Source organism: Aquila chrysaetos, chromosome 7 (assembly GCF_900496995.4).
Source record: "Aquila chrysaetos chrysaetos chromosome 7, bAquChr1.4, whole genome shotgun sequence".
Lineage (NCBI taxonomy): Eukaryota > Metazoa > Chordata > Aves > Accipitriformes > Accipitridae > Aquila > Aquila chrysaetos.
This window is the reverse complement of record NC_044010.1, coordinates 3,022,412-3,050,400: the sequence shown is the minus strand read 5'-3', so window position 1 is coordinate 3,050,400 and position 27,989 is coordinate 3,022,412. Positions and strand designations below refer to the sequence as shown.

The 27,989-nt window shown below is 42.3% G+C and overlaps 1 protein-coding gene across 1 annotated transcript in view; it reads left to right on the top strand.

The window, feature by feature from the left end:
• GTF2E1 (general transcription factor IIE subunit 1) overlaps positions 1 to 27,989 on the top strand; it is a 56,438-nt gene that overhangs the window by 25,540 nt on the left and 2,909 nt on the right. The window contains exons 3-4 of the mRNA XM_030021046.2: positions 19,292 to 19,493; positions 24,298 to 24,545. Of these exons, the coding sequence (XP_029876906.1) occupies positions 19,292 to 19,493; positions 24,298 to 24,545 (450 nt within the window). The remainder of the gene's footprint in view (positions 1 to 19,291; positions 19,494 to 24,297; positions 24,546 to 27,989) is intronic.

Below are 27,989 nucleotides of genomic sequence, written 5' to 3'. Positions count from 1 at the left end.
TCAGAGTCTGGATTTAATTATAAATTTGAAAAAGCAGTGTTTTGTGCTCTTTAGAAGAGTTGCATGGATTTTAATGAAGTACCTTGATCTCTTGCTGACCGCTTTTGTCAAAAATCTGAATGTTTCTTGCTTCTACTGAAATCTTTTGTCTGGCTTTCCTTGACCCTGAAGTAAATCCTTTATAAGTACTGAATACTTTGTTGTGAAATGGAGAGAGATTTCTCTTGCATCTTTTGACGTGTATCACAGTGTTTTTGTGAATCTCTTTGGATGTGCATGAGGGAGACAATGAACAGATTAAATGGGGATGGCTGTGACTTTTACATGATGAACTAGCTGAAAGGTAGTCCTTGCAGCACACAGAAGAGGATGCCACTAACTTTGTAGTTCTTCATCTTGGGCCCAAGGAGAATTGAGAGTGTTCTGGTGTGGGATTGCAGTGATAACAAGTGATTGCTTTTGTGCCCACTTCCCGTTAAAAGCTCTGCTTTTCTTAGTGCAGCGAGTGATCAGTGCAGGTGCCAGCAGAGCGAGGTTATGTGGTTTGGGGTTTTGCTTTTGTTTTTATTCTCTGTTCGCCTCATTTAGTCATAGCTCTAAGGCAAAACTTCCCTTGGTCCCTATGTGTTCAAACAGAACCAGAACAAATTGCTTCATTCCCTAGATTGTTGTGAATAAGGCAAAATTAATTTGAAAATATTTAGGAAAGTCAGAGGTTTTTGTTGAAAGCTGATGCAAAAGTGATAGAGAGGATCTTAGATTGTGTAAATAAGGAAAGACACTTGATCTGAGTGGGAAGAGAAATTTTTGATGGAAACTTGCTCTGTAAAAAAGTATATTTAATACAAGAATAGAGAAGTACTCAGAATACTGTTTTTGTTAGATTTTTCAAAAATGTATACATTCCAGGAGGCAAGGCAGAGCAGAGAAGAAAATTTATTGACATCGGACTCTAGAAGTTACTCCAGTGATGGACATGAAGGATCTAAACAGAACAGTACTGGAGCTTTATGGCTTTGATTGGAAAAAGAGTGAACAACTGATACTCAAACATCAGTAAATTAGCAATGTTAAGATAGATTTGCAACTTCATTTCTTCTGTACATATATGCATCTGACGCAATATGTAAGCTCCCTTTCTTCTCAAAAGAAATGCAATGTATTGTTTTTCTGCAAATGACTTTACTGCCTTGTATGCTGTATCCAACAGCGTACACTTGCACTAAATTGTATTTTCATGTGTAATATTGAAATATGCTGGCAGTTATTGGCAGCAAAGTTAATTTTTTAAAAAGAACTAATAATTGTGTCAATAATGTCCTTCTCTAATGGCAATAACTAACTGTTACAGTGAGGTCTTGCAAAGTTATATCCTATGTAAACATAAGCTGCATGGATATCTATATGATGTGTTCCTAATTGGAAATAACTTGGTGACAAACCTGGGAAGAGACTTGTGAGTTCAGACTTCCAAACTCTTATCCTCAGAGAAAACCTGAAAGGCTGGGATGTTGTTATTTTCTTTCTCAAGTCACAGTTTGAAACTGTAAAATCTTTCATCTGTCTGTTCTGGAAAATATCAGCTATAGGCTGGCACTCTTCATTCGTTAATACTGCTAAAATAAAAATAAAATGCAGTTCAGGAAACTGATGCAGCTAACTTCTCTACTCCTTTGAAGACTTTGGAAGGACGCCAAAAATAGCCTCAGCACTGGTTTTGTTTAAAAATGTATTTGCAGAACCTTAGAAAATGTTCCAATAATACAACTCGATAAATGTGAGAGAGGGAGAGAGAGGTTCCTACCAAGCACGGGCATTGATACTAGACAAGGTATTAATCTTTCGTAACTTCAAGCGTTTACAGACCAGACATGGACAGCTGAGGCAGAAGTGGTCTATAACAGAGCTTCTTTCTCTCTGCTGCCAGTGAAGGGAGCCCTGCGGACTACTAGCCCCTATGTTCATGTCTGGTTTTAAGTGTCTTAAGTCCAGTGGGAAGAGTGCTCTCTACCTGTTATGTGCACCATATGAATGCCAGTTTCATCCTGTGACTCTGGAAGATCTAGCTGGCACGTGTTAAAATTAAGCTCACATATTGTCTGGTGTATGTTAAACTTCTCCCTTTTTTTTTTTTTTTTTTTTTTTTTTTATAGAACAGTTCCATCCAGGGGAGACATTGGACTGTCCTACAAAAATAATAGTTTTTAGTTTTCATTAAGAAAACTAGTAATTAAAAAAAAGTTTTTATTTATAAAAACAAACTCTGTCACTTGATCTTAAAATAGTTTTTATGCTAGTCATTATTATCCTACTGTGCTTTATTTTGATTTGTTAAAACCACCTATAGCAAATCTTTGGCTCAGGTTCTGGACAGTGTTTTGAGTGTGAAGGTAGCTTTTGGTAACATTCCTCATCTGTAAATTTTTGTATTCACCCCTGAAACTGCTTAAAAGTGCAAAAGATCAAGAATGTTAGTGGTTTGGGTTTTTTGGTGGTGATCCCTTAAATTAATTCAGGCTGGATTAAGCTCTCTTCCAGCCCACTTTCAAATCAGCAAGTTCACTCTATTGAGTCTCCCAAAAGGTGAATGTATGCCTTACCGCATACCTTGTAAGTGAGCCTGCTAGGGGCAGTAGAAAAGAATGTGAGGATCAAGAATTTCTCATAGGAATCAACCTGCAATTTTATACTCTTCTTTCAGCCTGCATGTGTTGGAGTTTGGGAAAACAGGACAAGAGCATCATGAGATGTTCAGTGCTGAGTCAGACATGAAATATTGTGTTAAAGTAAAAAACACTGCTGTGACTTTCACTTAAACAGGTTAGCAGATGGTCTGTGTAAGTCATGTGTAAAGCACTGGTACAAGTGTTTGCTGTGCTCCCAGTAAGAAAGGCACTCAGACTCTGTGAGAGATTGATTAAAATATCATTTATTGGAACTAAAAAGAAGGAAAGGGAGAATGGATAATCTTACATCCCTTCCGATGCTGGGAATCCCATGTTGTGCAGTATCAGACAGACCTCCAGTTGGGGCACAGCACAATGTGCAGAACCCCATCCGTGGAGAGGTTTGCTGACATGATGGTCTTCAGTGTTCTTACAGAAGTTTTAGAAGAAAACGTTATTAATAATTTCTGCTGTCGAGCAAAAGAAAGTTTGCATGAGAGCATATTGCTTCACTTCAAGATAAAGACGTGGTGATGTAATTGCCAGAGTGAGAGCTGCCTTACAGAGTCCTCCAGTACGATTAACTGGCCAAGTTTATCCTGTAGCCAGGGTGTATGTGCAGCACAGGCCTGAAGGCCAAGTGCTAGGCACAGCACAGACCTGCAGCTACTCCGGCTAACTGTTCTGCGGGTTACTGACTCTGTCCAGTAGCCTCCTGGTTAGGATCTCTACAGTCCGCAACCGTTCGAATGGGGCAGCCTGCGTTGTTCCTTCAGCAAGGGAAAGGTGTATCTTGCAGCTCTCAAATGACTGCTATGCTTGCAAAAAGGCAGTTGACCTGATCATTTGCAGTGATTCCTGTACCTTCTAAAAGGGCCAGATTTTCTGTCTGTATGCACGCTGTTGCATAGAGTTTGTATATTGAACTATTGAACCAGTTCTTTCTGGACACTGTTTTCATACCACTGATGGGTTACTTTCAGTAAGGAGTACAGGGCTCCAGAGGTTGCATGCAGCTTGGTACCCTTCAATTACTGTGACCCTAGCTTGATGGCTTTCAGCATAAGCATAGTGGGGAAAAAATAGCCTAAAATTGGCAATCTGTTGATTAAAGTGTACCGAAGAAAGCCTAAAACAAGAGATAAAGCATTTGTTTGTGAACCAGAATGATGATGCACAGTCAAATTTTCCAAGGAAAGCTGTTGTTAGCAATCTTATTTATTAAACAGCCCGCAGTGGTGGGAGGGAAGTTCTGTTTGAATTTTTCGTACTTGATTGTCAATTTTATGTTTGCGGCTTTAAAAATGTTACGTTTGTTTCTGCTTTGAAAAGTAGGTACAAAGTAGGGAATGAGTATACAATAAAAGATATCTGCATTTCAGAATATGCTGAAGGCTATTTTCAGATACAGTGCAGGGCTAGAAGAGAGAGCCCATCATCCTGTTCTGAAGCAGGATAAATTTAACCTCTGTGGCTAGCATATTCCAGTGCTGCTTATACTCAGTTTTTCTTAATACCCTAACCTAAAGGGTTTTTTTTACCCCAAATTAAAGCTGTGAGTAATCTTTAGTGTGTATGTGTGAAACTGAAGAACAGTTTGTCACTGTTTTCATTACTGTAACATACTAAATATCCAAAATTTGCTGTTCCTTACCACTACCTTCTTGAAACTAAACAAGTCTTTCAAAATTTTCCCTAGTGAAACATGTGTTAAGCTGTGTCATTTTGGTCCTTTGGAATGGTTACAGTTGGTCCCCATCTTCAAGTATGGGATCTGAAGCTGTACCTGGTTTATCAGCAGAGATATGCATAGTGCAGAATAAAGCAGGATAACATACTATTGTCTGATGTTTTGCACAACATAGTTATTAATATATGTAGCAGCTGGGTTTTCTTTTAATTTTTTTGCAGTAAACACTGTTGGTTCCTGGTTTTGTCCTCTGTTATAAACCTGAGTTTTGGGCAGTGTGCTGCACAAACAATTATCCCCTTCTGGCCACCCCCCCCCCCCCCACCTTTTTTAAAAAAAAAAAAAACTCAAATGCAGTATTTTCTACCTGTCTCTACTGAATTTCATAATACTTTTTCCAATCATTTCTCCGTTTGGAATTGTACTCCTGTCTCCCAAAGCATTTATAGCCCCTTCTGCCCTCTAAACTGTGAATTAAACTCACAGAGTTTAGTTATCTGCTAGTCACTAGAAAATATTAACTGTCATCAGGGCCTCACTTCATAGGACTATCCCAGCTGATACTAAATTATTGATACCTACTCACTGAGAATATTTTTCAGTTGTGCGTCCTCCTTATTGTCAATTCACCTTTAGCCTTTCTCCCTGGTTTGCTTATGAGGATGTTTTGCGGGACAGTCCAGCATCAGACTGCATTGCATCTAGTAGCTGTCTTTTAGCACTTACAAGAGGTCACCAGGAAGACAAAGCCAGGATCTTCACAGTGGTGCCTGGTAGGAGGACAAGAGGTGATGGGTATAAATCAAAATGAGATATTCCAACCTGATAAAAGAGCTTTTCACCATAAGGATGGTCAAGCAAGTGCAGTGGGTTGCCCAGAGAGGTTGTGCAGTCTCCACCCTTAGAAGGTTTTAAGACATGACTGAATAAAGTCATGAGCAGCCAGGTCTGATTGCCCTGGTTTGAGCAGGAGGCTGGACTGGAGACCTGCTAAGGTCCCCTTAGGTGTCTACTCTTTTTCACATCCCTCAGAGCTTCTCTTTTTGTCCTCTGTGTTTGTTCTTTTGAGAGTTTGACAATTCGTGTTCATATTCCAGAGGCTGCTTTTAAAAGCTCCTTCTTTTCTTTGGAGCAATCATTAGATCTTGCTGACAGTATTTCAAAGATGTATAGTTCATTTCACCAGCTGTACAAAACTTGGGCTCCACCTGATTTGTTTCTAAGTCTGTGTTACAACATGACATCAGTTTCCAAATACAGCATCGTCCACCTGCAGTAGTTTGCTGGTGACAGCGGCAGTTCTCAGCAGTGGCATAGCCACAGTGACACTGTAATTGTCACCTTCTGGATGATACTACTGCACCTGAAAGTGAGCATCAAGGCAGCGAGCAGGGCCATGCAGTTACAAAATTAATCTCCTCACTGCCTTATGACTTTGTCAAGGCTGTGCTCATGTCCTTCCCATGGCTCCCAGCTAGCTTCCCGTGCTGATGTAACATCTCGGCGCTGCTCTTCAAATGAAGTTAATAAATCAAGTCCATGCTACACAAGGGATGTCGTAGGTTGAGACTAACTGGCACAACAGCACAACTCATTTGGGGCAGTGTCTGTCTGTGAATCTTGTATAGTTTTAACTTTCAGAGGTGAACCAAAGTGATCAAAAAAGCTTTTATGTTGACATTTTGCACAGGCCTCAGTAAGTGCAGGGATGCATATTCCCATCAGTAAATGGTCAACATTCATCACCTCCCCCTACTTCTCCTACCACCTTGAACCATTTAACATTATCAAACCTGCCTGAAGAACTGAAAAACAGCAGGGCACTCCCTGACTGCTGGAGCAGAACAGGCAGTTGCCTGCCCCTATGGAGAAGCAGCAATTTTTCTTTCCTTTGATCCTGCATTTATCTACCTGTTTCGTATCCACCGTGATGCTCGGGGGCATGCGACTGGACGTTCCCCCCTCACCCCCTGCCACTGCCTCCTCGCAGCACAACGCTTCAGGGGGAAGGGTGCCCTTCCTGCCATGCTCGCCGCAGTGGAGAGAGCGATGACTGGTTAAAAATAAATTTGGGAGCAGATGGTGAGGCAGATTATTGTTCATCCTAGGGCGATGATGATGATGTGCCAGCTAACTGCTGGTTGTCTATCAGAATTAATCAGGAGCTGTTGTGGCACATGATCAGTGCAGCCACTGCTCCCCCTGGGAAAAGGGAAGGAAGAGCAGAGAAGCAGCTCTGTAAAATGAGTTACCGGAGAAGCGCTTGGTTTTGAAGAAATGAGAAGTTTCTGGTGGAGAAAAGACTATATAAAAAGAAAAACAGGAATGTTTTTTAGGGGGTTGGATTTTTTTTTTTTTAATGTATTCACACTCTATATATCTAGGTATGCCTAGCTCCTAAAAAGCAACTGGGAAAACTTGGTCACATTCTTCTTGCTTTTGTCTCAGTGGAATTGTAGATCATCAGAAATAAAAACATATAAGAGGTTTATAGGACCTTTATGAGCACTATCTAGATGGATAGTATGAAACATTATCCATGGATGCGCCTGGTTTGGATTTGTGGTCTGTGTCAGAGGAAAGGACTTGACACTTGCTGTGCTCAAAACACTTCACAAACATTAATTCTCTATACACTCATAAAACAGACTAGGCGAAAGCTGACTCAACCCATTGAGCTGAAAGGCAGTATCAGAGGTACAGCTCCAGAGTTTTGATGCTTTAGCAGTCTGAAGGGTAGTTTTTCCATGCTACCTTTTGGTTTGTTGGGTTTTTTTTTCTGTTTGACTAAAGAGGTTAATGAAACGATGTAAGAATTGGCATGTTTTGTTTGATCTAAGAAATAAAATAGGAAGTGCATTTTTGGTTAATGTGTTGTAATAGAAATCAACAGTGAATTTCAATCACTTAGTCCAGTTAGATAACCTGTCAGTCTATTTTGTTAGCCTAGTGACATTTGTTAAACTAGATTTCTTATTTTGTGTCTTCAGCTTCTATTGTCCAGGCTATCTGTCATGGCATCTCCTTTCAGTGTACATCCAGTCTGATGTCCAAAGATACATTTTGCTGGGGTGTACTTTATGGAAAACTTATGTTTTTGTTTCGGAAGACATTTCAGGTGAAACATTAAATACTTTTTATCTAAGACTGTCAGGTCCATACAGTCTACCTTAAATAGCACATTTTCCACAAACATGCATTCTCAAATACAAAAGGTGGGATGAAATCTGCTATTTCTTCACTTTTTTAAACCGCTCTTCTTTTCTTTTATACTTTCTTTTTAAATGGTAGTGGTGTTTTAGGTTGTTAACAAGGTATTTCCTATGCAAAAATAATCTGAGGGCTCTGTCCCTGTGTAACGGTGAGTGGAAAACAAGGCACGCTCCTTCAGCTCTTATTTTTCAGGTGATCTAATTTGAGATGTTAGCAGTAAGAAGAAATTAACTTAAAGCAGAAATAAGATAGAATGACATAAAGAGAGGTGGTCCCTCTGGACTCGCAAAATTTGCAGATGTCAGGGAGGCTTTTTAGAGCTTTATCTGGCATTACTGTAAGCTTCATCAATATCTCTCTTTAACAGTTCCATGAGCGAGATGGCAAATTACTAGCGGGTTATCTGGAACAGCACTAATGTTTAGGTCAGGAACACTGTTAAAATATGCCTGATACTAACAAGTCCTTTTCTCTTGCTGGTATTGCAAATGATGAGAATAGAAATAAATTACTTTACTGGCTTATTTCTTCTTATGCATAGGTCAGGCTGAACTGGAAAACTAGTCTCGCTGGCTTTGTTTCTGATCAGTTCTCCTGTGTGCCACTGCAGGACGGTCAGACTCTTAGTATTTTGCATCTCTAGCACCTGAAATGTCCCGTCTTATTTTTTTAGTAAGTGAAATAATCTCGGGAACCAGTTTATTTCCTTGTCCTTGCCCTTCCAAACTGCTTCTTTTGGTATGCAAGTTGCTGGAGTGAGAGGATGGTTTAAGGAAAGTTATGTGCACATGGGATGGCTTGCTCTTTAAATCTTTTTAAGTGGTTGGATGCTGGTAAGATGGGGTTATATACAAACCCTGCAGTGCGGAGGTGCCTGGCTCCATCGGTGAGTGTTACTCAGTTTTACAATGAAACCTGTGATGAGAGACTGCAGTGAAGAAGGCAAAAATTGCCCTTAGCTGTAGAAGATATTTTTCCTTTAAAAAGAGCAGTAATTGAAAGCAACACCTCCTTTCCAAGCAGGTAGTAGAGGTGAGAGTGCTGGGAATTTGGTCTTTGAAGGGTTGTTAGCAGATATCTTGTTTTTTAACTTGTGCCCATGGCACTTGTGACTGTCTCATTAGGCCATGCTGTCATTTTAGTCCCTCTCACCTACATAGGCCCATGTGGTTCCCACTGCACGGGTCAAAAGAAAAGGGATAGATAAGGTGGTTCTCTGGGAAGGCAAAAAATAAACACACACCCCCCTGGTTGCTTCTTTCTCTGAGGCAGTGTGGGAGAGAGCTACCCAGACCTCAGTCCCAGCTTCACAAGAGATCCTGCCCACTATCATGGGCAGAGATTTGAGCAGCCTCAGCAGTTTCTCCTGCACGTTTCGCCTGGTGCCCTGTTATTCCCCCCCGCCCAATTTCTTTGTCCAGTGTTTTTGTAGGCCTAGTGTGCGTTAGCTTCCCTTTCTGTTCCAGGTTACCTCCTGGCATCTGTGCGATTCTGCCACTTAGAAACTGCCAACTTTTTTCTCTCCACGGCAATTCTGGCACCTTCCCACAGTTTGGAGCTCAGTGCAGTCCCGGAGAGCCTCTCTTTCCATTTGCTCTCTCTTTTCTACTTAATGAGAAAATGGGGCCCTTCCTGCCAGCCGCTGCCTCAGCCACGAAGCGCTGCCCAAGCTTTCAGTGCCGCTCCCGTCACTAATGGCTCCGTACGGGCAGAGAGCGAAGGAGAGTGGTCAGGCACCGAGCGCACCGTCTTTGGAGGAAGCTTTGCCACCGCACTTGACTTCTCTTCACTCCCTTTTGCCGGCTCTGGCCACAGTGCTGAGCACCACGTTAGGTGCAGGGGGTCCTGCGGGTGGGATCTGGCTCGGCTGTAATCCTTTCCCAGGCGTGAGAGGTGGCCCTTCACGCAGCATTACGTGGATGGGTTTGCGGTGTCTCATTTGGGCATGCCCAGTTTTCACAAGGAAGGGGGGAAAGATATTTCCTTTGAGAGTGAAGAAGTAAGAACTTATGCATGAAGGAGTTTTTAAAAGGCATAGCATTAAGAAGAAAAGAGAACAGGGGCTGGTATGACTTATCCAGAAGAATATCTAAAGGTACAAAAAAGAATACATGGATATTCCGGTTTTCTTGATTGGCTGTAACAAGTGAGGCTTCATGTGATAAAATGTGAGAAATATGAAAAGATTCAATAGATTTATAAAAATACTGTGTAAGGCAGCAGTTAAAAGGTGGGACTTCCAGGCAAAGGGCATGTGCACAAGTCTTAGAAGGGGATCTGTTACCTTTTGTATAGCTGAGAATACAAGTTAGTTGAGTAGAAGATGCTAGCCTGCATCATCCTTCGTATTTGCAGCAAAAAGTGAATCGCAAAAAGTAATTGGAGGGCAATACCCATTCTTGTCACATACTATTGTATATTTTTGCAGTGCTGGGGCACCTTTCAAAAGCTGCAGGCTAGGAGCATGATCTCTTACACCAGTAAATAGCTGGCAAGTGTTGCCCATGAGCTATTCCAGACCTTGATCAGGAAGGAGAGTGACATCATGTTTGTTCTGATAATTGACCATCTTTGTTTTAAGTAACCAGAATCTGAAAAACCTGCTGTGTTTGTTATGAAGGGCCTCCAAAGCCTCTCAGAAAACAAAAAGGGAAAAGTTAGACTGAAGAGCAGCCTGTCCTCTTGGTGTTGGCCCATCGTGTGATGCCATTGAAGATAAGGCTGGAAACAATGCGCTGGCTTGGAGCTTGCTGCCTTGCTTCCTCTTTCCTGCCATTGCCAGCTGCTGCCATCCCAAGGCTCGCCACTGCTTGAAGCACTGGTATGGAAACGCCTGCTTCTGACATTGGCCCCGTTAGCCTTTCAAATACTGCCTTGGGACAATGGCTTAAGGATTTCATTCTTGCTCTTTGTTCTTAAATAGATTTCTTGTGTGTACATGAGCAGATTTGCACAAAATGCAGTCTTAGCATCCTTGGCATGTTCCCTTGGGTACCCTTCTTTTTAACTGGAGTTTATTATAATGAGTAGAAAATGATATTTTTTATTTTTTTTATTAATCTGTATTATTCTCTGTTGGCGGCCCTAGTAGCTTTGTGGAGGAAGCTCATGCAGTAGGGAATTTTTCTTGCTACACATTAGCTCTGAAGAGAATTTGAAAGTAAAGGGCTTCAGTTATTGGCATTTCTGAGCCACCATCTATTGACTTTGAAGCCCTTTTTGACTACAAGTAGCATAGTAGGTGTGCCAGAGTTGTAACTCTTTCTCCTCGGAGAATCTGTTGTATGTTACTAAATGGATTCGGTAGTGACAGTGAACATGGAAGAAGAGATCTCTTCCAGAAAATAGGAAGTGCTGGTGTGGTTTAACAAGCAGATCTCAGGCATGGGAAGTATTTCATGTTTGCCATTGCCCGAAACAGGGGGGTCTGGAACGAGCCTCTGAAACGTTCTGTTTCCCTGTCCCCAAATGCTTGAGATTTTCAGGGAAGAAAAACACTGTCCTTATGTATTCGAAGGTGTTGCCAAGGGTGTCTTATTTCAGCAATTCCTACTTTTATTGTTAACAGCAGGGTTCATTTTGTGCTGAGAGGGTCCAGAACAAGTGCTGGACACTATTCTTGGCCATCTGTAATAACATTCCAGCACCACCATTTTTCCCAATTATGCCTAGGATAATATGATTGCCTGAGTAAAATCCGCTCTGCAGCTTAACAGAGAGACCTTCTGTTTCCAGGACTGCCAGTCCCTCAATTTTTATACATTTACACACTGCTCTCAGGGAGAATAAATAATACATGAACATATGCACTGGCTAAGTGAAATTTTCTTCTGATTATAGTGAGACACTGGTTAATGGCAATTATAAAATATATTTCTTCCATCTTTTGCTAATCCTGCTGTGCATTTAAGAGTATGCCTTTATCTTTTTTGTTGTTATTGTTGTAAGTTGCCATCTTGTTTTTATTTTTTAAACAAATTGTTTTGGTCATTTTTCTTATGTTGGTGAGTTGCAGTTTTGAACCCTCTTGAACACATTTCTGGCAGAATTACCTCATCTGAATCAGAAATAGTGCTACTGCATAAGCGCCCTTAAATGCTGTGTCTGCTACATCTATATTACAATAATAGAAGCTTTGAAAAGAAACTGATTGACATTAATCCCAAATGAAATGTTTACTCTCTGTTTAATACCTGGTGGGCAATTCAGTACTCTGACTCTATATTAAACAACAAAAATGTTTAAGAAGCATTATTAAGGCTCACAATCAGGTACTTAAAGTCAGAGCTATGTCTTGGTGTGCATGTGTTACAAAATGGTGTTGAATTGAATGGTCAAATATTGGGTTTTGCACTTACTGAATTCATAGAATAAACCTTTTTTGAAGGCTGATTCGGAGGGTAGAAGTATATGAGACTCCTTCCCAAACCTGTTACACATGTGGGCTAGGCAGTTGAGTGGTGTCCTGAGGACCTGGATTTTATCCTCCTGCCTGCACCATACAGACTGATTTCATATTGAACAGGTCAGTGAAAAGAAGCTGTTTGTAGGTGAACGATCCTTGCTCATTCTCTAATTCACAGAAACCTGTCTTAAAACCTTATGCTCTGATACTGAGAAGTATCGATCTCACAGCTATTGACTCAGCAGGATTTATGCCAGAATATGTACAGATCTGGGAGAAACTGGATCTAGATTTGGGGCATATAAAGTTAAAAGGAATTTTTTTTCCTTCATTTTGGGGTCGTGATCCCATTTGTAAACAGTAGATAACTTTCTTAAGAATTCAGATACTGCAGAAAAATTCATAAAGAGATTAAAATCTCTCTTCAGATAACAGTATTAGTTACATTATTTGTTCCTATCCCCATTTCTAGCTGAACTGCTGTGCTTGACATTTTATAAATGCGCACTCCACATGCTTCCTCACTCATCTGAGGCAGAATTGTGATATAGAAGATGTTTTAGCAAATTTCAGTCTAGGATCTGATAATAGGATGTGTCAGGCAGCCTTTAGTATCGGTTGTTGCTATATTTCCTGCCTATAATCCTAATTGTATGTACCTGGTAGTAGTACCTCTTCAGGAAAGGCAGAGAGGCATAGAGGAGATGCTGTACTTTCTTAGCCTGCTACGAAGAGAGCTGTCAGTTTTGGGGGCAAGATGCTGTATTTAGCAGTCCACATTCACATCTGCTCAGGCCTCATCTGGTGAGTGTCACAATTTGGTTGCAGTGCCGTTCACAGGGGTGCTGTGTACTCAACTTCAAACTACAGCCGCTGCGCTGACCATCTCCTCTGGGCAGCACCATCCCACGTACTTTTCAGTTCTCTGCTTTCAGATACCACCCGCATGTTCTGGCTTTGCTCTGTCACTGTCTCTGACCAATGTTACTCATCTCACTTGCAATATACCTTGTCTTCTCTACAGTTAGAAATTTTAAAGTGAGCCTTTTCAGACTGTTGGGATGAAGCCTGGCACATTTGGGGTTTCAATGGCAAAGCTGGATGTTTTATTCCAGAAGTGGGGTTAGCAAATCTTCCCAAAATGCTGATGTTTCCTACACGTGGTCCAGTGTTTGTTCTTGTACCCTAAGAAGCTCTGACAACAGCGTCTGCTCTGGACTATCCCAAACAGTACTAATATAAAAACATACACTTTCTGTGTCACATTTCAAGATATAGTACTGCAGTGAGCCCTGGGCTGTGGGGTGTCCTCAAGAGCTTGAGATCCAGTGGACCATGAAACCTGTCTCAGAAAGATAGGATGTGGCATTACATTTTATGTAACACACTGTGCTCTGTAATTGACTCTTTTAATGCATGTGTAGAAACACTAAATTACTTGCAAGAGAGAATGGTATTGCTGTGGTGTTCAGGAGACAGATTTTATTGATGGGTTTCTCTGTTTTTTGCCTAAAACAACTGGAGTTTTGGAAGTCAAATGTGAATGCAAATGTACTTGGGACTATAGGTCTCCACTAAGGGGAAGAAAGAGAGATGGGGCCAGGGAAGGCTACCCAATAAAACTGACAGGAGATTCATCTTTCCGTGGGGCAGGAGTGCGTTTCCCACGCAGACACACTGAGTTGCTTTCTCATTGAGATGCTGAGGACAGTTTAATGAGGGCTGAGAAGTCTCTTTAAGTCTGGGAGTCACTAAAGATCAACAGCTCCTACAATCTAATCTGCATTATCATTAATCCAGTTAACAGTCAGCTGTTTTAACAATTAGCTCTGTTACTAGCTCAGTCCATTAAGGTCATAAAACTCTCTCTGCTTCAATTTAACCCCTTGGGTTGCTACTTCTAGTAGGTAAGTATCCTTATATCCTAATGTGGAGTATGTTATGGTAACTAATGATCCTGATCTGTTGTAGCCACTCGGCCTACTATTTGTGTCTTTAATGATTCAGGAGAGAAATGCCTTTAGGTGCTGTCGTAAACAGTGCTCTAAATCTTGAAAATCAATGAGAAATGAAAGGAAGTTAATTATAATTTGTACTGACAGCACTGCCTATTACTTAGGTTGCTAAGTATTTCCATTACATGAGCTTTGATCATTTGTGGAGGGCGGGCGTAGGAATTGCTCAGTGTTTTTTGTTCTGTTCAAAACTTTGTCAAATGCTTACTTTATGCTGAGTTTTTCCCATTCTGTGCATCCGACGAAGTTTAAATTGCTTAGGAAAATTTAATCAAAAAACAGTTTGGCTGTATTGAAGAATGGGCTGATGAGAAAATGTAAGAGGAGACCAGAGAAATGTATATTCTTTTGCCTGTGTTACATTGTTCTGAATGACAGGTTGTGCTGTGAAAAGATCTTCCATCTCTCTGGCTTGAAACAGGAAATTAATCTGATGACCAGGGCTCAAATTAAGAAGCAGAATTAGCTGATCAAAGAGCATGGGGCAGAGAGGCGCAGGAGTGAGGAGAGGCTGGGATTAGAAAAAGCAGCCCAGGAAAAGAAGGATGGACAGAGCAGTCTGAGAAGCCCAGTCTGAGAAAGCAGGACTAGATAGACCAAGACTTGCTAGCAAGGAGAATAGGACCATCAGAGCGGGGAAGAGCCAGGAACTGGGATGGGAGCAGATGGGAAGAGCTGGGAAGGAAACCTCAGTCTTGGGTCTAGCAGGTAGGATAGCAGTTCCCACAAAGCACATCTCTTTCAAGAAGCTAGAGCAGGACCCAAGGTGTTCCCTTCTCATCCTCCTGTTTTTTGCCGGGAAGCAAAGCTGGCAAGGCGTCCTGCTCCCTCTGCAGCACTAGCAGGTTGTCACCTCTTTGTGGAGTCAAATGGCGGAGACCAGCGCGGAACTGAGGGCTCTAGGTCTGCAGATTAACCATATGGCTGTCGGCACAACATCGCGTGGCGGGAGGCATCTGTCCGTCTTCCTGTTGGCAGGGAACTCTTTTCCTTTCCTCAGGGCCTTAATACTCTCTTTTTAACATCAAATGAAGTACTCAGGGTTAGGGAGTGCTGAAATTAAAGTTGCTTATGCATCCTGTAACTTTTTCTCTGCGACATAACTTTTTTTTTTTCCCCCCCACAAAACACATGCTTTGCTCAGCGAGAGAGAGGAGCTGTCTGCATGTAATGTACTTTTTGTCTGGCTTGCTGCAGAAGAAGGGAAAACATGCAGTGTGAGAGTTAGGGAATTACTTGAAGAAAGTGGCTGTAGTAGCCACAGGAACATGATCTGATCCTCCAGGCCAGCTGAGTTTGTGTGGTGTTGGACTAGTCATTTTGAGCTAAACTTTTCAAAGACTATCATTAGCTGTTGTACCTAGTTCATTTAAGATGCCTAATTCTAGAGCCTGGAAGAAGATTAGTAAAAATACTGCACATGCTTTTCTGAAACAGAAGTTGCAGAAAAGTATTTCTTAGGCATCTCAAATCAAGTACTGCTCAAATCAGCAGATACTTCTGAAATTGTGCCATCTGTGCCTTAGCTCACTCTCCATGTAATGGTAATAATGCTACTTCTAAAAGAAAGTTGTGGGAGATTTTGAAAATAAATTAGCTTAATGTTTTGTGACGCAGTCAAGAATAAAGAATTGGATGAGGATGAAGGTTGGAGGAGTCAAAAGGAGCTGAAAGATTATAGTGTAAAGTACAGTGTCATGCACCTAGCATCTAATGCAAATGCTTCCTATAAATGTGGAGTTCATCAGCTGAAAACTACAAAGGAGGAAGAAAGATCTGGGAGCATTGCTAGATGTTGTGATAATTGAGGCAGCACTTTCATGATCTGTTACACTGTGATCTTAAAAGGTCTCAATGGTTATCAGAGAAGGACTAATGCCGTTGGGCTTTTGGGAGAACTCATCTGGACACTTGTATATACTTCCACCTTTACAGCAGAAAGATGAGAGCAAACTGGAGAAGGTGCCCAGTGAGGCTGATAGCATGGGCGAAGGAATGGGTGGCCAGTTTTAAAAGGCAAAGAAAAATGTGTGGCTTATTAAGTCTTGCAAAATGAAGTTGGAGGGATCAGTAAGACAGCAGTTTGTAAATATACCTGAAGGATTAACAGCAAGATGGAAGCTAGTTGAGCTGAGGTGCATTTTTTTGGCACAACAGTAAGTAGGTTTGAAATGAATGGGAATACGTTTAGGTTGAAAATTAAGTAGTTTGTAAGTGTCGGAGTAGTGAGAGTCTGAGGCAGTATCCCAAAGGACAGAGTGGAAGGAAGACACCTTGTTGGGCTGGAGATGAGGCTTGAACCCTTTGAGAAGGGTGTGAGCAGGACCTGGGCTCAGACTTAGGAGGCTGTACCCAGTTAAATGTGTTAATTATAGCAGATGCAGCATGTACGTTTGGACATCGTGCATGCAGTGTGCGTGGGCGGTTGACCTTTTCCTTCTCTCAAGTGAAATCAAGTCATTAGGAATTATCTCTTAAATATTCTGGCCCTATACTTCAGAGCTTGAGCTGCTTTAATCTTAGTATGGCTTGGGGAGCCAGATTACCAGTGTTTCTGCCCTGCAGAGTCTGGGAGCAGATGAGGAGACCTCTTTCAGATGGCTGGTTTTTTACGTGCAGCCAGAGAGGTGCCTGAGCATGTGTGGAAAAGAGGGGATGTATGCGCTCTTCATTAGCATTTCCAAGATGCAGGAAAGCCTTATGTCTGTTTGCTCCAGGATATCTACTTGTCCTGGTTTGTGCAGTATATTTGAATGGAAAACTATCAGTTGTATAAGGGCTGAGGGAAGAAATACATTGTTGAAGTGGGAACATTGCCATTCTCAGCCTTTGGATGGATTCCACTTCATGATTGTCACATGCAATTCATATCTGTAAGGAACACATGTCACTGCTGATGTGATGTGATGTGCCATGTCATAAAAGCTCTGGTGACATTTTGTGACCTCTTAAAAGTCTAATGAAAGAGGTTTGCAACGTATAAATGCCATCTGCCGTGGCAAAGCAACTTCCCAGTTCTCTAATCACGTATGCCTCTTGTGAAATGCTGCATCACCTCGAAAAAAATCAGCATATTAATGGAGGAAGCTTGTCATTTCACTCATTCCCAGATTCTTTACATAATTCATCTATTAACTTCTTTTTTGCTTATTAAGAACCCTGAGGGGTGGAAGTTGCAGCAAATCCATGATAGCTTTAGGAGTTCCGTTTCATTAGAGCTGTATTTACTTTCTGATTTTTTGGTACTCTGAATTGGAACCATTCTCCCTACGATCTTAATCTTTTGCAAATACTCATGGGGTTCACAGATGGAAGTGTGAAAAGTCTGAGCTGTCTCAGGAACATGTAACAGGACTTCTGGGGGGGATGTAAAAAGAGGGGAGTTTTCCTCATTAACCTGTGTTTTTTTCACATAGTCCATTATGGGAACTGAGATGTGCTAATTATTTTAAATTGATTCAACTTGTTTGCCAATGTGTCACGCCAGTAGCCTCAGATGTGGGATGAGGAGACCAAACTTTGGCTGCAGTTTTTGCCGGGCTGACAGCTTATATAATGTACAGTTTTTGAATCAGTAGGGGCAATTTTTACAGCCTGAAAAAATAGGCATAGTGTTTCATGCTTGGATGGGAGAGAAGAGCACTTTATCCACTTATCCTTTACTTTGCATACTGCTGTTGTTGGGTGCTCTAGCTTTAACATGTAGATAGACAAACTTTGTAAAGAGAGAGTTTATTGCAGGAAATGTGTACGTATTACAGGCCACATATACAACACATTCACATTAGTTTATAAGTAATGATGAGCAAAAGCTACTTCAGATGGTGCTGAGGTAGAAAACTGCATCTCTACAGAGAAGCAAGAGATCTACCTCCTGTCATAAACAGTGCTTCTGTGTGTTTTCCAAGAAGCGTGCAAGCATTGTCTAGCCCTCACAGCCATCAGTGAAGAAGTTAGGTCTGATTTTATTGCTGTATTACAGGCAGAGAAGGAGGTACACTGAAAAATGAAGTGACAAGAGTAGCAAATCTGTGTAAGCAGCAAAGCAAGATGCCAGAAGCCCTGGCTTGCCAGCCTGTCTCATTACATCATGCCCGCGTGCCCTGGGCAAACCCCATTTTTTCAACTGTGCTTGTACATAGCGTCAGTGATATAGCAGGCTTCAATACTGGTTCTAATTCTGATTTTTAGACATAAGCTTATCATTTCCCTGATATGACCTATCCTCCCTATTGGTAAAAAGATCTTTTCCTTTCTTCACTGGAGATGATGCTAGATGTGTATAGGTGTCACAGAACGGATAAATAAAAAAATCACACAGGCACAAGAGAAATCGAGAAGCCTGTGAGCGTCGCTCTGGATGTGTTATGAGGAGGCAGTGATATGTTCTCAGTCCAGCACTTGCAAGGATAAGTCATTACACTGTGCTGCTCCCCTCGTAGTGGACCATATGGTAAGGTCCTACTGTGCATGTGCTGCCCCAAGGGTCCTACTCACAGATGGAGCGATGAAACTGAAAAGCCTGCTGTGCAGGAGTTCAGAAGGTTTTTTTGTAACTGCATTGCCATGCAACCATTTCAGTTGCCTTTGTTTGACCTGTTTTTATACATCCTGATGAGGTCTGTAAAAAGAGCTTATTCTTAATTGCCATTCATACAATTCTTATCTTGCCATTCTTCATCTCAAGAAGTTAATATGGGGGTTAGGTGGGATTAGTTTTTTCATTTGCTGCTCTGCAGTAATGACTATTTTGCATGTTTTGGCCCTGAAACAGAAGGAGAAGCCATCTTTTTTGCATTAGTTGCAGAGTGAAAATGGTTATACTAACAGTTACTGCAGGCTGGTTGGTGCAGTATGAAACTAAACCCTATTTCATTCTGAAATTAGCCCGTTTGCGTGGCCTGGGAGATACCAGTGCAAGCACCTGAAACAGAAGATATTTGAACTCCTAAGAGTATATCGTATAGCATTTTATCACAGCCCAGTCGTAGCTGACATTTAAAATGTGCAGCAAGAAAGAGGGAGTGAGTTTAGATGTCTCAGTAGAGGTACTGCAGCCCATCTGGGCTTTTCAGAGCGAGAAACTGTACCCAACTGGGTATCACTGGATGGCATCAAAATGCTTGCTTTGTTGTCTGCTTAAATAATAACCAGGTACACTGTGTGTGGGAAGGGATTGTCGGGGAGAAAAGCTATTTAGCATCAAGCTAAGAAAACAGCAAAGCATTGCTGTTTCAAAGGCTATACAAAGAGCTGGGCCTGTTGCTTTCTTTCCAATGCTTAGCAACTTTTCTCATTTTAGGAACTTTCCGCTGTACTTTCTGTGAGACTGAAGTGGAAGAAGATGAATCGGCGATGCCCAAAAAGGATGCAAGGACACTCGTGGCAAGATTTAATGAGCAGATTGAGCCCATCTATGCGCTGCTACGTGAGACGGAAGATGTTAACTTAGCCTATGAAATCCTCGAGCCAGAACCCACAGAGATTCCTGCCCTGAAGCAGAGGTGGGAATGCGCCTGGTCTTCTCCCACTGTGCTGTTTCCTTGTAGTACATTCGTCTGCTCTGTGAGGCTTTCCCAAACCTTGTGCAGCCTTTGACTGCATTGAGGGCTTACTTGTTCAGCACCAGCTACTCAAGCAACTGACCGGTTTCCCCAAGGAATGTGTGGTTTATAAGGAGACAAAGGGCCGTAACCATTTTTTACTAAACAAGGCAGATGACTATTCTTCTGGTCAGCCTCCTTTATGTAGATTTCTGTGGGGTGGGGTACTCGAATTACCTGCTGCTTGCTGTGCTGTAGCTGGTATGTATACCAAGCCCTTGCCCCAGTATTTAAGAAATGCAAACTGCAGCTGTTTGGCAAAGCTCTGAGGGTGCCATCTACACTGTCTTCTTTCTCTCAAACCCTTATCTTTTATCTATTCCTTTTGCTTCTACCCAGTTTCTGAAACTAAGCTATCTGCATTCCACACTTTGTGTTCTAGTTCGAAGACATTACTTGTAATAAGGGTATTTTTTTCTCCTGATTTTCTCCTACTTGTTACACACCTTTTTGGGAGAAGACCATGTTATAGTCAAAAACTCTTTAAAATATTCCTACCCATGGGAAATGACACTTTCTTTCAGAACATTCCTAGCTGTACAAAAACAGATTATGTTTAAATAATGCAGAAAGATGTGGGGAGCTGTCAGTTTTGTCAGCTGTGGTGAAATGTGATGCTCTTCTCTGTGTTTTAAAAAAAAATTAATTAAACACATGGGGGGCAGGGAATGTACCATGCAGGGAAGCATTCCCACAGTGCCTTGGGGTGCTTGGCTTTAGTTAATAGGAGAGCAAGCAAGATACTCATTTTTTTCTCTCAGGCTAACCTTGAGAGAGAATGTTCCTCATATATTCATGCTAGACAGTTTCTAATTAATATAATTAAAAATTCTTTGCCTATTCATAGTCTTTTTCTAGCCAAGAAAGTAGCTAATTTTCCTCATCATTCTGATAGAAAAACAGAAGCAATATAGAGAGGGAAAGAGACTTTTCCAAGGTCACTCAACATGTCTTTGGTGATATGGGGAGTCTTTGAAGCCTTTCTGCCCAAGCTGAATCACTAGCCTTTGCTTTAAATCCCTTTTTTGTAGTTTGAGTAGTAGAACTGGGATAACTGCACCAAAAAGAGAGTCATTTCTCAGTCTTTCCCTTCTGTGCACAGGAAATTATCACAGCAGAAGCCTGGTGCATTCCCATGATTAAATAGCAGCACCCACTTACTTGACTCTTAAATACTTAAAAAACATTGTAAATGATTAATTACTTTGTGCGAGGAATGACAAAATAAATAGGCGGCTTTTTAAATGCTTACTTGAACACAACTTGCTTCAGCACATACAATGATTTAATTATTTATTAACTCTTATTAATTCAAAGCAGCTAATTGCATGAAAGCGCTGCTGTGAGATTTTTTTTTTTTTTTTTTTTTAAAGTACTAAACCCTGGGTTATTTATTCCTTCCATTTTTATGGAGTCTTGAGTGTCTGAAATCATTGAGGAAACTGACATTTTGTGATTCTGAAACAAACAGAAAAGGTCACAAAGTGCCTGCATCATCTCTTCGCACCAATGCAGGCGACTTCGTATGTTTTCAGGAGAGTTACAGCTCTAAGCGACCACACTGATATTGCATAACTGCCATTTACCTGCCATGGAAAACCAGGCAGATCTTCATTTGTATCCTTCTGTGGGGCTGTTAATTTTCTTAATCTTGGGAGGACATGAATTAGCCCCACAGGTTTTGAAATAAACCTGCTTTACCTAAGCCCTTCTCTGTGGTTTTCGAAAACGGATGGATTTTAATAACCCTTCCATTTTCTTATGTCAAAATAGCATGATTTAATATAACAAAAATATTCACAGAATTAATGTTCTGTGGTCATGCTATCAAGAACCATGGGTTGTCTGTTGTGAAGTTGAAGCTCTTAAGAGCAGCAAAGTGAAAAAGTGCTTTATTTCAAACACAGCACGGTCCCCATTATGCAAGACCTTTTCTTAATAGTCTGGGCAGGATTGAGATTAAAATTTCAAGTTGTTTCCCATTGCACGGTGTGGTTTCTGTGGGCCATACCTCAGCTATGTCAAGGATTATTTATGTCGCCTTTAAAGGCAGCTAACCACTCATTAAGGGATTTCCATCAGGGTAAAACAACCGATGGGTAACTGAGCAAATGTAGCCACATCTGGGCCACTGAGCTGCCACAGTTCCTGATTGCAGGGTGGCCATGCAAAGTCTAGACCTAGGCAAGGAAAAAGCAGAACTTGGATCTGAGAGAGAAAGATATAAGAGTGCACTCCCTTCATCTGCTCTGTGCTGCCTGTAAAGCAGCTCGCGCACCTGGCCTTTTGCTGCTGCCGGATCCATGGTGTTTAATCCTGTACTTTGGAACAGGGTTGCTGAACAGTAAGATCTCTTCTTGCAGTAAGGAGTATTCCCCTGGTCATGTAGTCTTGATGGGTTGCTCAGTCCTACCAACAGTGTCGCTGAAGATGCAGTTCCGCAAAGAAGTAAATCGAGGCACATTTGCAAAGCTCACTGAGGTCCGAAACTAGACAGAAAGTGTCTAGATGGTTCCACCTAAGTGTGGGACATTGCAGTAGGTGGCTTAGGGTAATTAGTACTGTAGGTGTCTCTTAGAGTTGTTACTTTCATTTTTGAAATGTTCCTGACATGGAATAAGTGTTTTGCTGCTGAATGATACCGCATAGGGGAAAAAGTCCATTTTAGGCACACTTACGGGGACCTCTGTGCAAAAGTATTATTAGGCAGTTCCTGGCACTACTGAGTATTTAGCTGTCACGCTGCAGTCGTGGGGAGGGAGAGCTTGGCGGAGAGCTGCATTGTGTATCTTGTGAGGAAAGTGGATTACATAAAATCGTCAGGGAAACGCTAGTTAGAGATTTCTATTGTGTGGGAAGCAGAGTGGTGCTTTTCACAGAACACATGCCTGTCTTGGAGAGCTGAAAGGTACCAACACTTGAAATAACGTACTGGAAAGAAGGTCTCTGTGTGGTTCCTTAGGTTATATAAGCAATACGTGTGCGTGAGTCTTCTTTCCCAAAATTCAAGGCTGCTGTGAAGTTCTCCTAGCAGGGCTGGCTGCAGGAGAGAACTGGTTAGTGTGTGGACACATGTTAAAACAGATGCTGTGAAGTATTTTACTAACAGACCCCAGCAAATTCACTTTTGGGAGGCTGTGAGTAGCCCTCAATCTAAACTGCGGCTGAACATGCCAATATTTTTTATTTGGGGAAGAGAGATGATCACCTGCCTGCATAGTTTCCCCTTACTGTTTACCCCTAAAAATCCAGCAGAATTAGTTCATCAAGCAGTGGTTAAGTCCTTGCTGAATTAAAAAAATTGCATATTACTCAGGTCTTCTCCAGCTGCAACCTTATTTTAAGCATCTCAGTTAGAGGAAAGGTCGTTGGGTAGATAGCAGCGACTGAACTGTGCTCACTGACAACTTCTGTCAGCTCAGCTGGCACCAAAGCAGGGACACTATGAGTATCCATGATGGATTTGCTCTGGATGAGAGGAGGAGTCCGGGCAGGTCTGTTACCTCTGAAAAGCCTTAGGTACCACTGGCAGTCAGATGACTGAAATTTTATGGCTGAGGGTGGGTGCAGTCTGCAGAGGATCTGTTTCTCTGAGAAGGTGAAATATGATTTTGAAGTAGAGGAACAGTCACGTTTGGCTTTCCCTGCCTGGAAAGCAGTGAGTTTCCGTTCAGCTGCTTTCCCTGATCAATGCATATGTAGCAGCACAGGCCAGAGATGGTATTTTAGGCTTATTGCTATCGCTATGCAGAAAATACTGCACCTGATGTCCTCTTTCCACCAGATCCAAGCAGGAATGTTTCTTTTCTCCATCAGTCTCCTGAGTTAGAAAGGAGCCTGGAGAAAAATGTGCTGGCTCCAGCTTCTCTTGGAAAACAAAAGAAGGGCTAGGCTTTGACTGTCATACGCTTTGCATCAGTCATCGCCTTTCTTTATCCAGCTTTTCCACGATGAAGACAGTTCTGTCTTGCCTCCTCCCACACATCATCACCACACAAAGGCCTTTGCCCAGCCCTGGTTCTCTGGTTTGAAGGTGCCCTCTCATCTTTTCTTCTCTTCTGCCCGGACTTCCCAGTCCTCCCAAGGCTGTATCTGTGGATAGTACACATCTCCTGTGTTACACAGGAGATGTGACTTACCACAGGCGTTGTCACTCACAATTGAAGCAAAGGTTTAAACTGTGTTTTTCATGGTGAGTTAACTCCTTCACAAGTCCTGTGATTAACAATGGTTCACAGATCTGAGCATGCTGGGTCTCTGGGCCTATCATCTTGACTTGTTTAAACTTTAGTGCTTTTTTTAATGCAGCGTAGTGTTGCTGTGAAAAGGCCAAAAAGAGACTTTTCCAAATACCAGATTACTGTCCAACTATGTTTTTCTGCCGTGACTTTTATTTCAGGGTATTCTCAGATTTTATGTTTGTTCTTACATGAGTGCCTCAGCAGCTTTAGTGCTGTCTTCTCTTTTCAGCATCTGTTGTGGAAGTTGCCATGGCCTCAGGTAGGGTTTCCCATTAGAGACCCCCAAGTTCCCCAAACCACCAAGCTGGTGTAGCAATTCCTGGCACCACATGTTAGAGATCAGAATGCAAGTTCTCGGTGCAGATCGTGGGAGATAACTAATCATAGTTTTAAGTGTTGCAATGCTGGCTGAGGAAGGGCTTGTTCTGACTGCTTGTGTTTTTATCTCTTTGACTTTTATGCAGCAAGGAGCGTGCAGCTGGTACTGGTTCAGGGACAGCAGCTGGCCTTGCAGGTGGACACCATCGGGAAGCATGGACTACAAAAGGACCATCATATGAGGACTTGTATACCCAGAACGTTGTCATCAGCATGGAGGACCAGGAGGATCTTAACCGGTCTGCAAGTGAAGGAAAGCCAGCCAGAGAGAGACCAATTTGGCTACGGGAGAGCACGGTGCAGGGGGCTTATGACCCTGATGAAATCAAAGATGGTAAGAAAATTGACAGAGCAGAAGTACTGCTCTGCTTATGTGATGCTTTTAGAGTGCTGTCAAAAATATGTTCCCCTGTGTGTGTACAGCTGCTGCTCCCTACACTCCGGATTTTTTTCTGCTCCCCTCTGCTGTGCAAAGCACCTGTGTGTAGGTAGATGTAAAAAATCCTAGTTTATTAGATCCAGGATTGAAGTCCAGGTCAGTAAAGCTGAGTTACCCACAAAATAGTTTGTGCTTCTAAAATGTTAATTATCTGTTACATCTTCCACCTTGAGAGTTTATTGGTTTTGGACAAAGGTCTTTCAGTCTCATCTAGAAAACTGCCCACCTAATAGGTCACTGCTGAAAAATAACATTTGTTAACATTCAGTCATTCTGAAGCCTACCAAATCTACCAGCAGTGTTTTTGTGCTCCCAGCTGCCTTCTTGCCAATTGTTTTTCAAAATGTGTTTTATATGAAGAATATGTCAGAAATAAAGCTTCTGGAAGTACAGTAGGAAGGCCTGTCACCATGGCAGGTGAGTGTTTATTGCTTTCTGTTTGTTTCTCATTATCTTTGCTTTTCTTTTCATTCATGTTGGGGTTGGGTTGTCTATAGACAATAGTCAAGATCTTGTAACCACTAGTAGAAACACTCTGCTTTGGTAAGTGTGCTATTTAAGCTTACACACTAAAAATAGAAAATAGAGACCTTCTATGATTTTTACAAGAGTGAATCAATAGATGCGATCTTCCAAGTCATTTGAGGATTATAGAAGGAAATTGTTGGTGCCCTAGGAAGAGAAGAAGGTAAAAGGGAACTGCATGTGTAAGCATGAGACCCTGGAACCAGTGCAATGCTCAGGAGAGGAGTGGAGTATGGAGGTACAGCAGAAGTGAAGAAAATGGGTGTGAAGTAGTGGTCAGAAGATATCTAATGATCTCATTTGTGTGTAACACCTTTCCAGCATATGGATCCCAAAACTTTTTCCAAATAGATTAAACAAAGTGAGGTGACTGAAACAACCTCCTCCTGCAGCCTTGTTTTGGGTTTGTGTGGTGAGGTTTTGGTAGCAGGGGAGAGGCTGCAGGGGTGGCTCCTGTGAGAAGCTGCTAGAAGCTTCCCCGGCTCCAAGTCGGACCTGCCTCTGGCCAACGCCGAGCCCATCAGCAATGGTGGTAGCGTCTCTGGGATAATGTATTTAAGAAGGGAAACCTGCAGTGGAGTTTGGGAAGTGGGAGGTGAGAGAAACACCTATGCAGACAGCAAGGCCAGTGAAGAAGGAGGGGATGCCCCTGCAACCTGTGGAGGTGAGCGGTGGAGCAGATGCCCACCTGCAGCCCGTGGAGGACCCCACGGTGGAGCAGGGGACGAGTGTGGAGTCCTCCCCCTGAGGAGGAAGGAGCGGCAGAGACAATGCGTGACAAACTGACCTCAACCCCCATTCCCTGCCCCACCGCGCTGCTGTGGAGGAGGAGGTAGAGAATTCAGGAGTGAAGTTGTGCCCGGGAAGAAGGGAGGGGTGCAGGGAAGGTGTTTTAAGATTTAGGTTTACTTCTCGGTATCCTTGTTTTGACTTGATGGGTAGTAAATCAAAATGATTTTGTTTCTTCCCCAAGTTGAGTCTGTCTTTTGCCCGTGACCATAAGTGGTAAGTGATCCCTCCCTGTCCTTGTCTCAACCCATGAGCATTTCTTTATATTTTCTCCTCCTTATCCCACCGGGGCCGGGGGGGGGGAGGAGTGAGCGAGCGGCTTCATGGTGCTTTGTTACCAGCTGGGCTGAAACCACGACAAGTCTGTAGCAGATGTTGTGTTACTCACCAGCCATGGTGAGTTCTCACCCCATTTTTCTGCTAGACATTCCATTCACCTGTAGTTTTAAATTGGCTCCTTGAGATGACTTTTGGTGTACACAGCATAAATGTTTCTCAGATGCCACTGAGGGGAGTATATCTGCTTACAGCACAATGGCATCACAGCTTAACCTCCACCACTAGTGGAGATGAAAGAGGGGACTTGTGGAAATAGCCTGAAATTGCTGCTGCAACACATTTCTGTAGCTTTTGGATGATATAAACAGGGAGGAAGGAAACTTGGGACTGTTGACAGGAAAGGTTCACTGCTTGGATCTGGCAGGAGCAGTTCTCACAAGCAAGAGACAGCCCCGCTCCTGAGCCACAAAGTCAGACTTTGTGGAGCTACCCCAGGCTGTGGTCGCTTCACAGTTCTCAGTGTGATGAGCTACAATATTATCTCACAGAAATGCTCTCCAGTAGCTTCTTATGCTCTACAGTCACAAGCAACAAGCTGAGCATAAGGCTGCCAACACAACGCCTTCATTCTTCCTTTCTTTCAAGAATTTTGCCAGTGCATTAATAATAGTAGTTGCAGCCATCACCCATTACAACTTCATTTACAATAAAAACATGAGTCTAATAAAGTTAGGGGTGGGTCTTTTGGCCTTTATTTTAACATAAGAAAGGAGTGACCACAAACTCCCCTCGCTTTTAGTGCTAAATGCAGAACTTACTTCCTTAGTTCACCTGTTTCTCAGCATTTTTTTTCATCTCAAGTTCAAAAAAGTAACCAGTGTATTTTTGGCCCTGGGGGAAAGGCTTGGGCCCCAACTGCCTGGATGTGCTGCTGAAACCATGAGGTTCCAGGTCTGGGAGAAGCAGGCAAGTGGCTTTAATGTATGAAGGCAGAATGCCATCACCTAAACTCCAGCAGTTGTTCGTAGGCAGTGTCTTTAGGTGCAAGAAAGTTTGCCACAGGGAGTCTGTCTTACTTTTTAGGCCTTGTTTTTACATAAGGTTCTCTGTATTTCATTTTTTGTTCTGGGTGTTTTTTCTTTTTTTTTTCCCTACTGCCTGTAGGTTTATTGGTGCTGGGTGGAGTGACAGTCCTTTCACCAAATGTAGGATTAGGAGAAGTTTTCTGCAGAATGCCAGTATTTCAACAGAATTTTACCTTTTGAATCCTTGAACTGCAGATGCCCTGCCTACCCAAATCATGTCAAACCCTCCTAGTTATTGTACAGCCAAGCTTACTGAAAGAGGAGCACAGGCTGTGTGTCTGTCAGCTGCAAAACTGCAGTCTCCTTCAAATAAGAGGTCCAGGGAGTTTACCAGACATGGCTACTTTGAATGTTGTTTTATGGTCTCCGAATACTCGCTGTATGCCAGGATTCATCTGCTTCCCCATCTTAATCCTTATATGGGGAGCTCGGCAGGGCAGGGCTTGGTTTTGGGTCTGTATTTATGGTCTGTGCTGGCAACACCCGTGCTCTTGGTCATCACGGCAAGTCCTCGAGGCTGTGGTCATCCAACCTGAAAGAAAGGGACAAAAAGGAAACAGCCTGGTGCTTGTTCACCTGTGAAACAGTACCGAGCTACTCGCTGTATCTCAGACAAGTGTCATCACTGGGTGCGTAGCCTGGGTATCTGGAAGCCCAGATT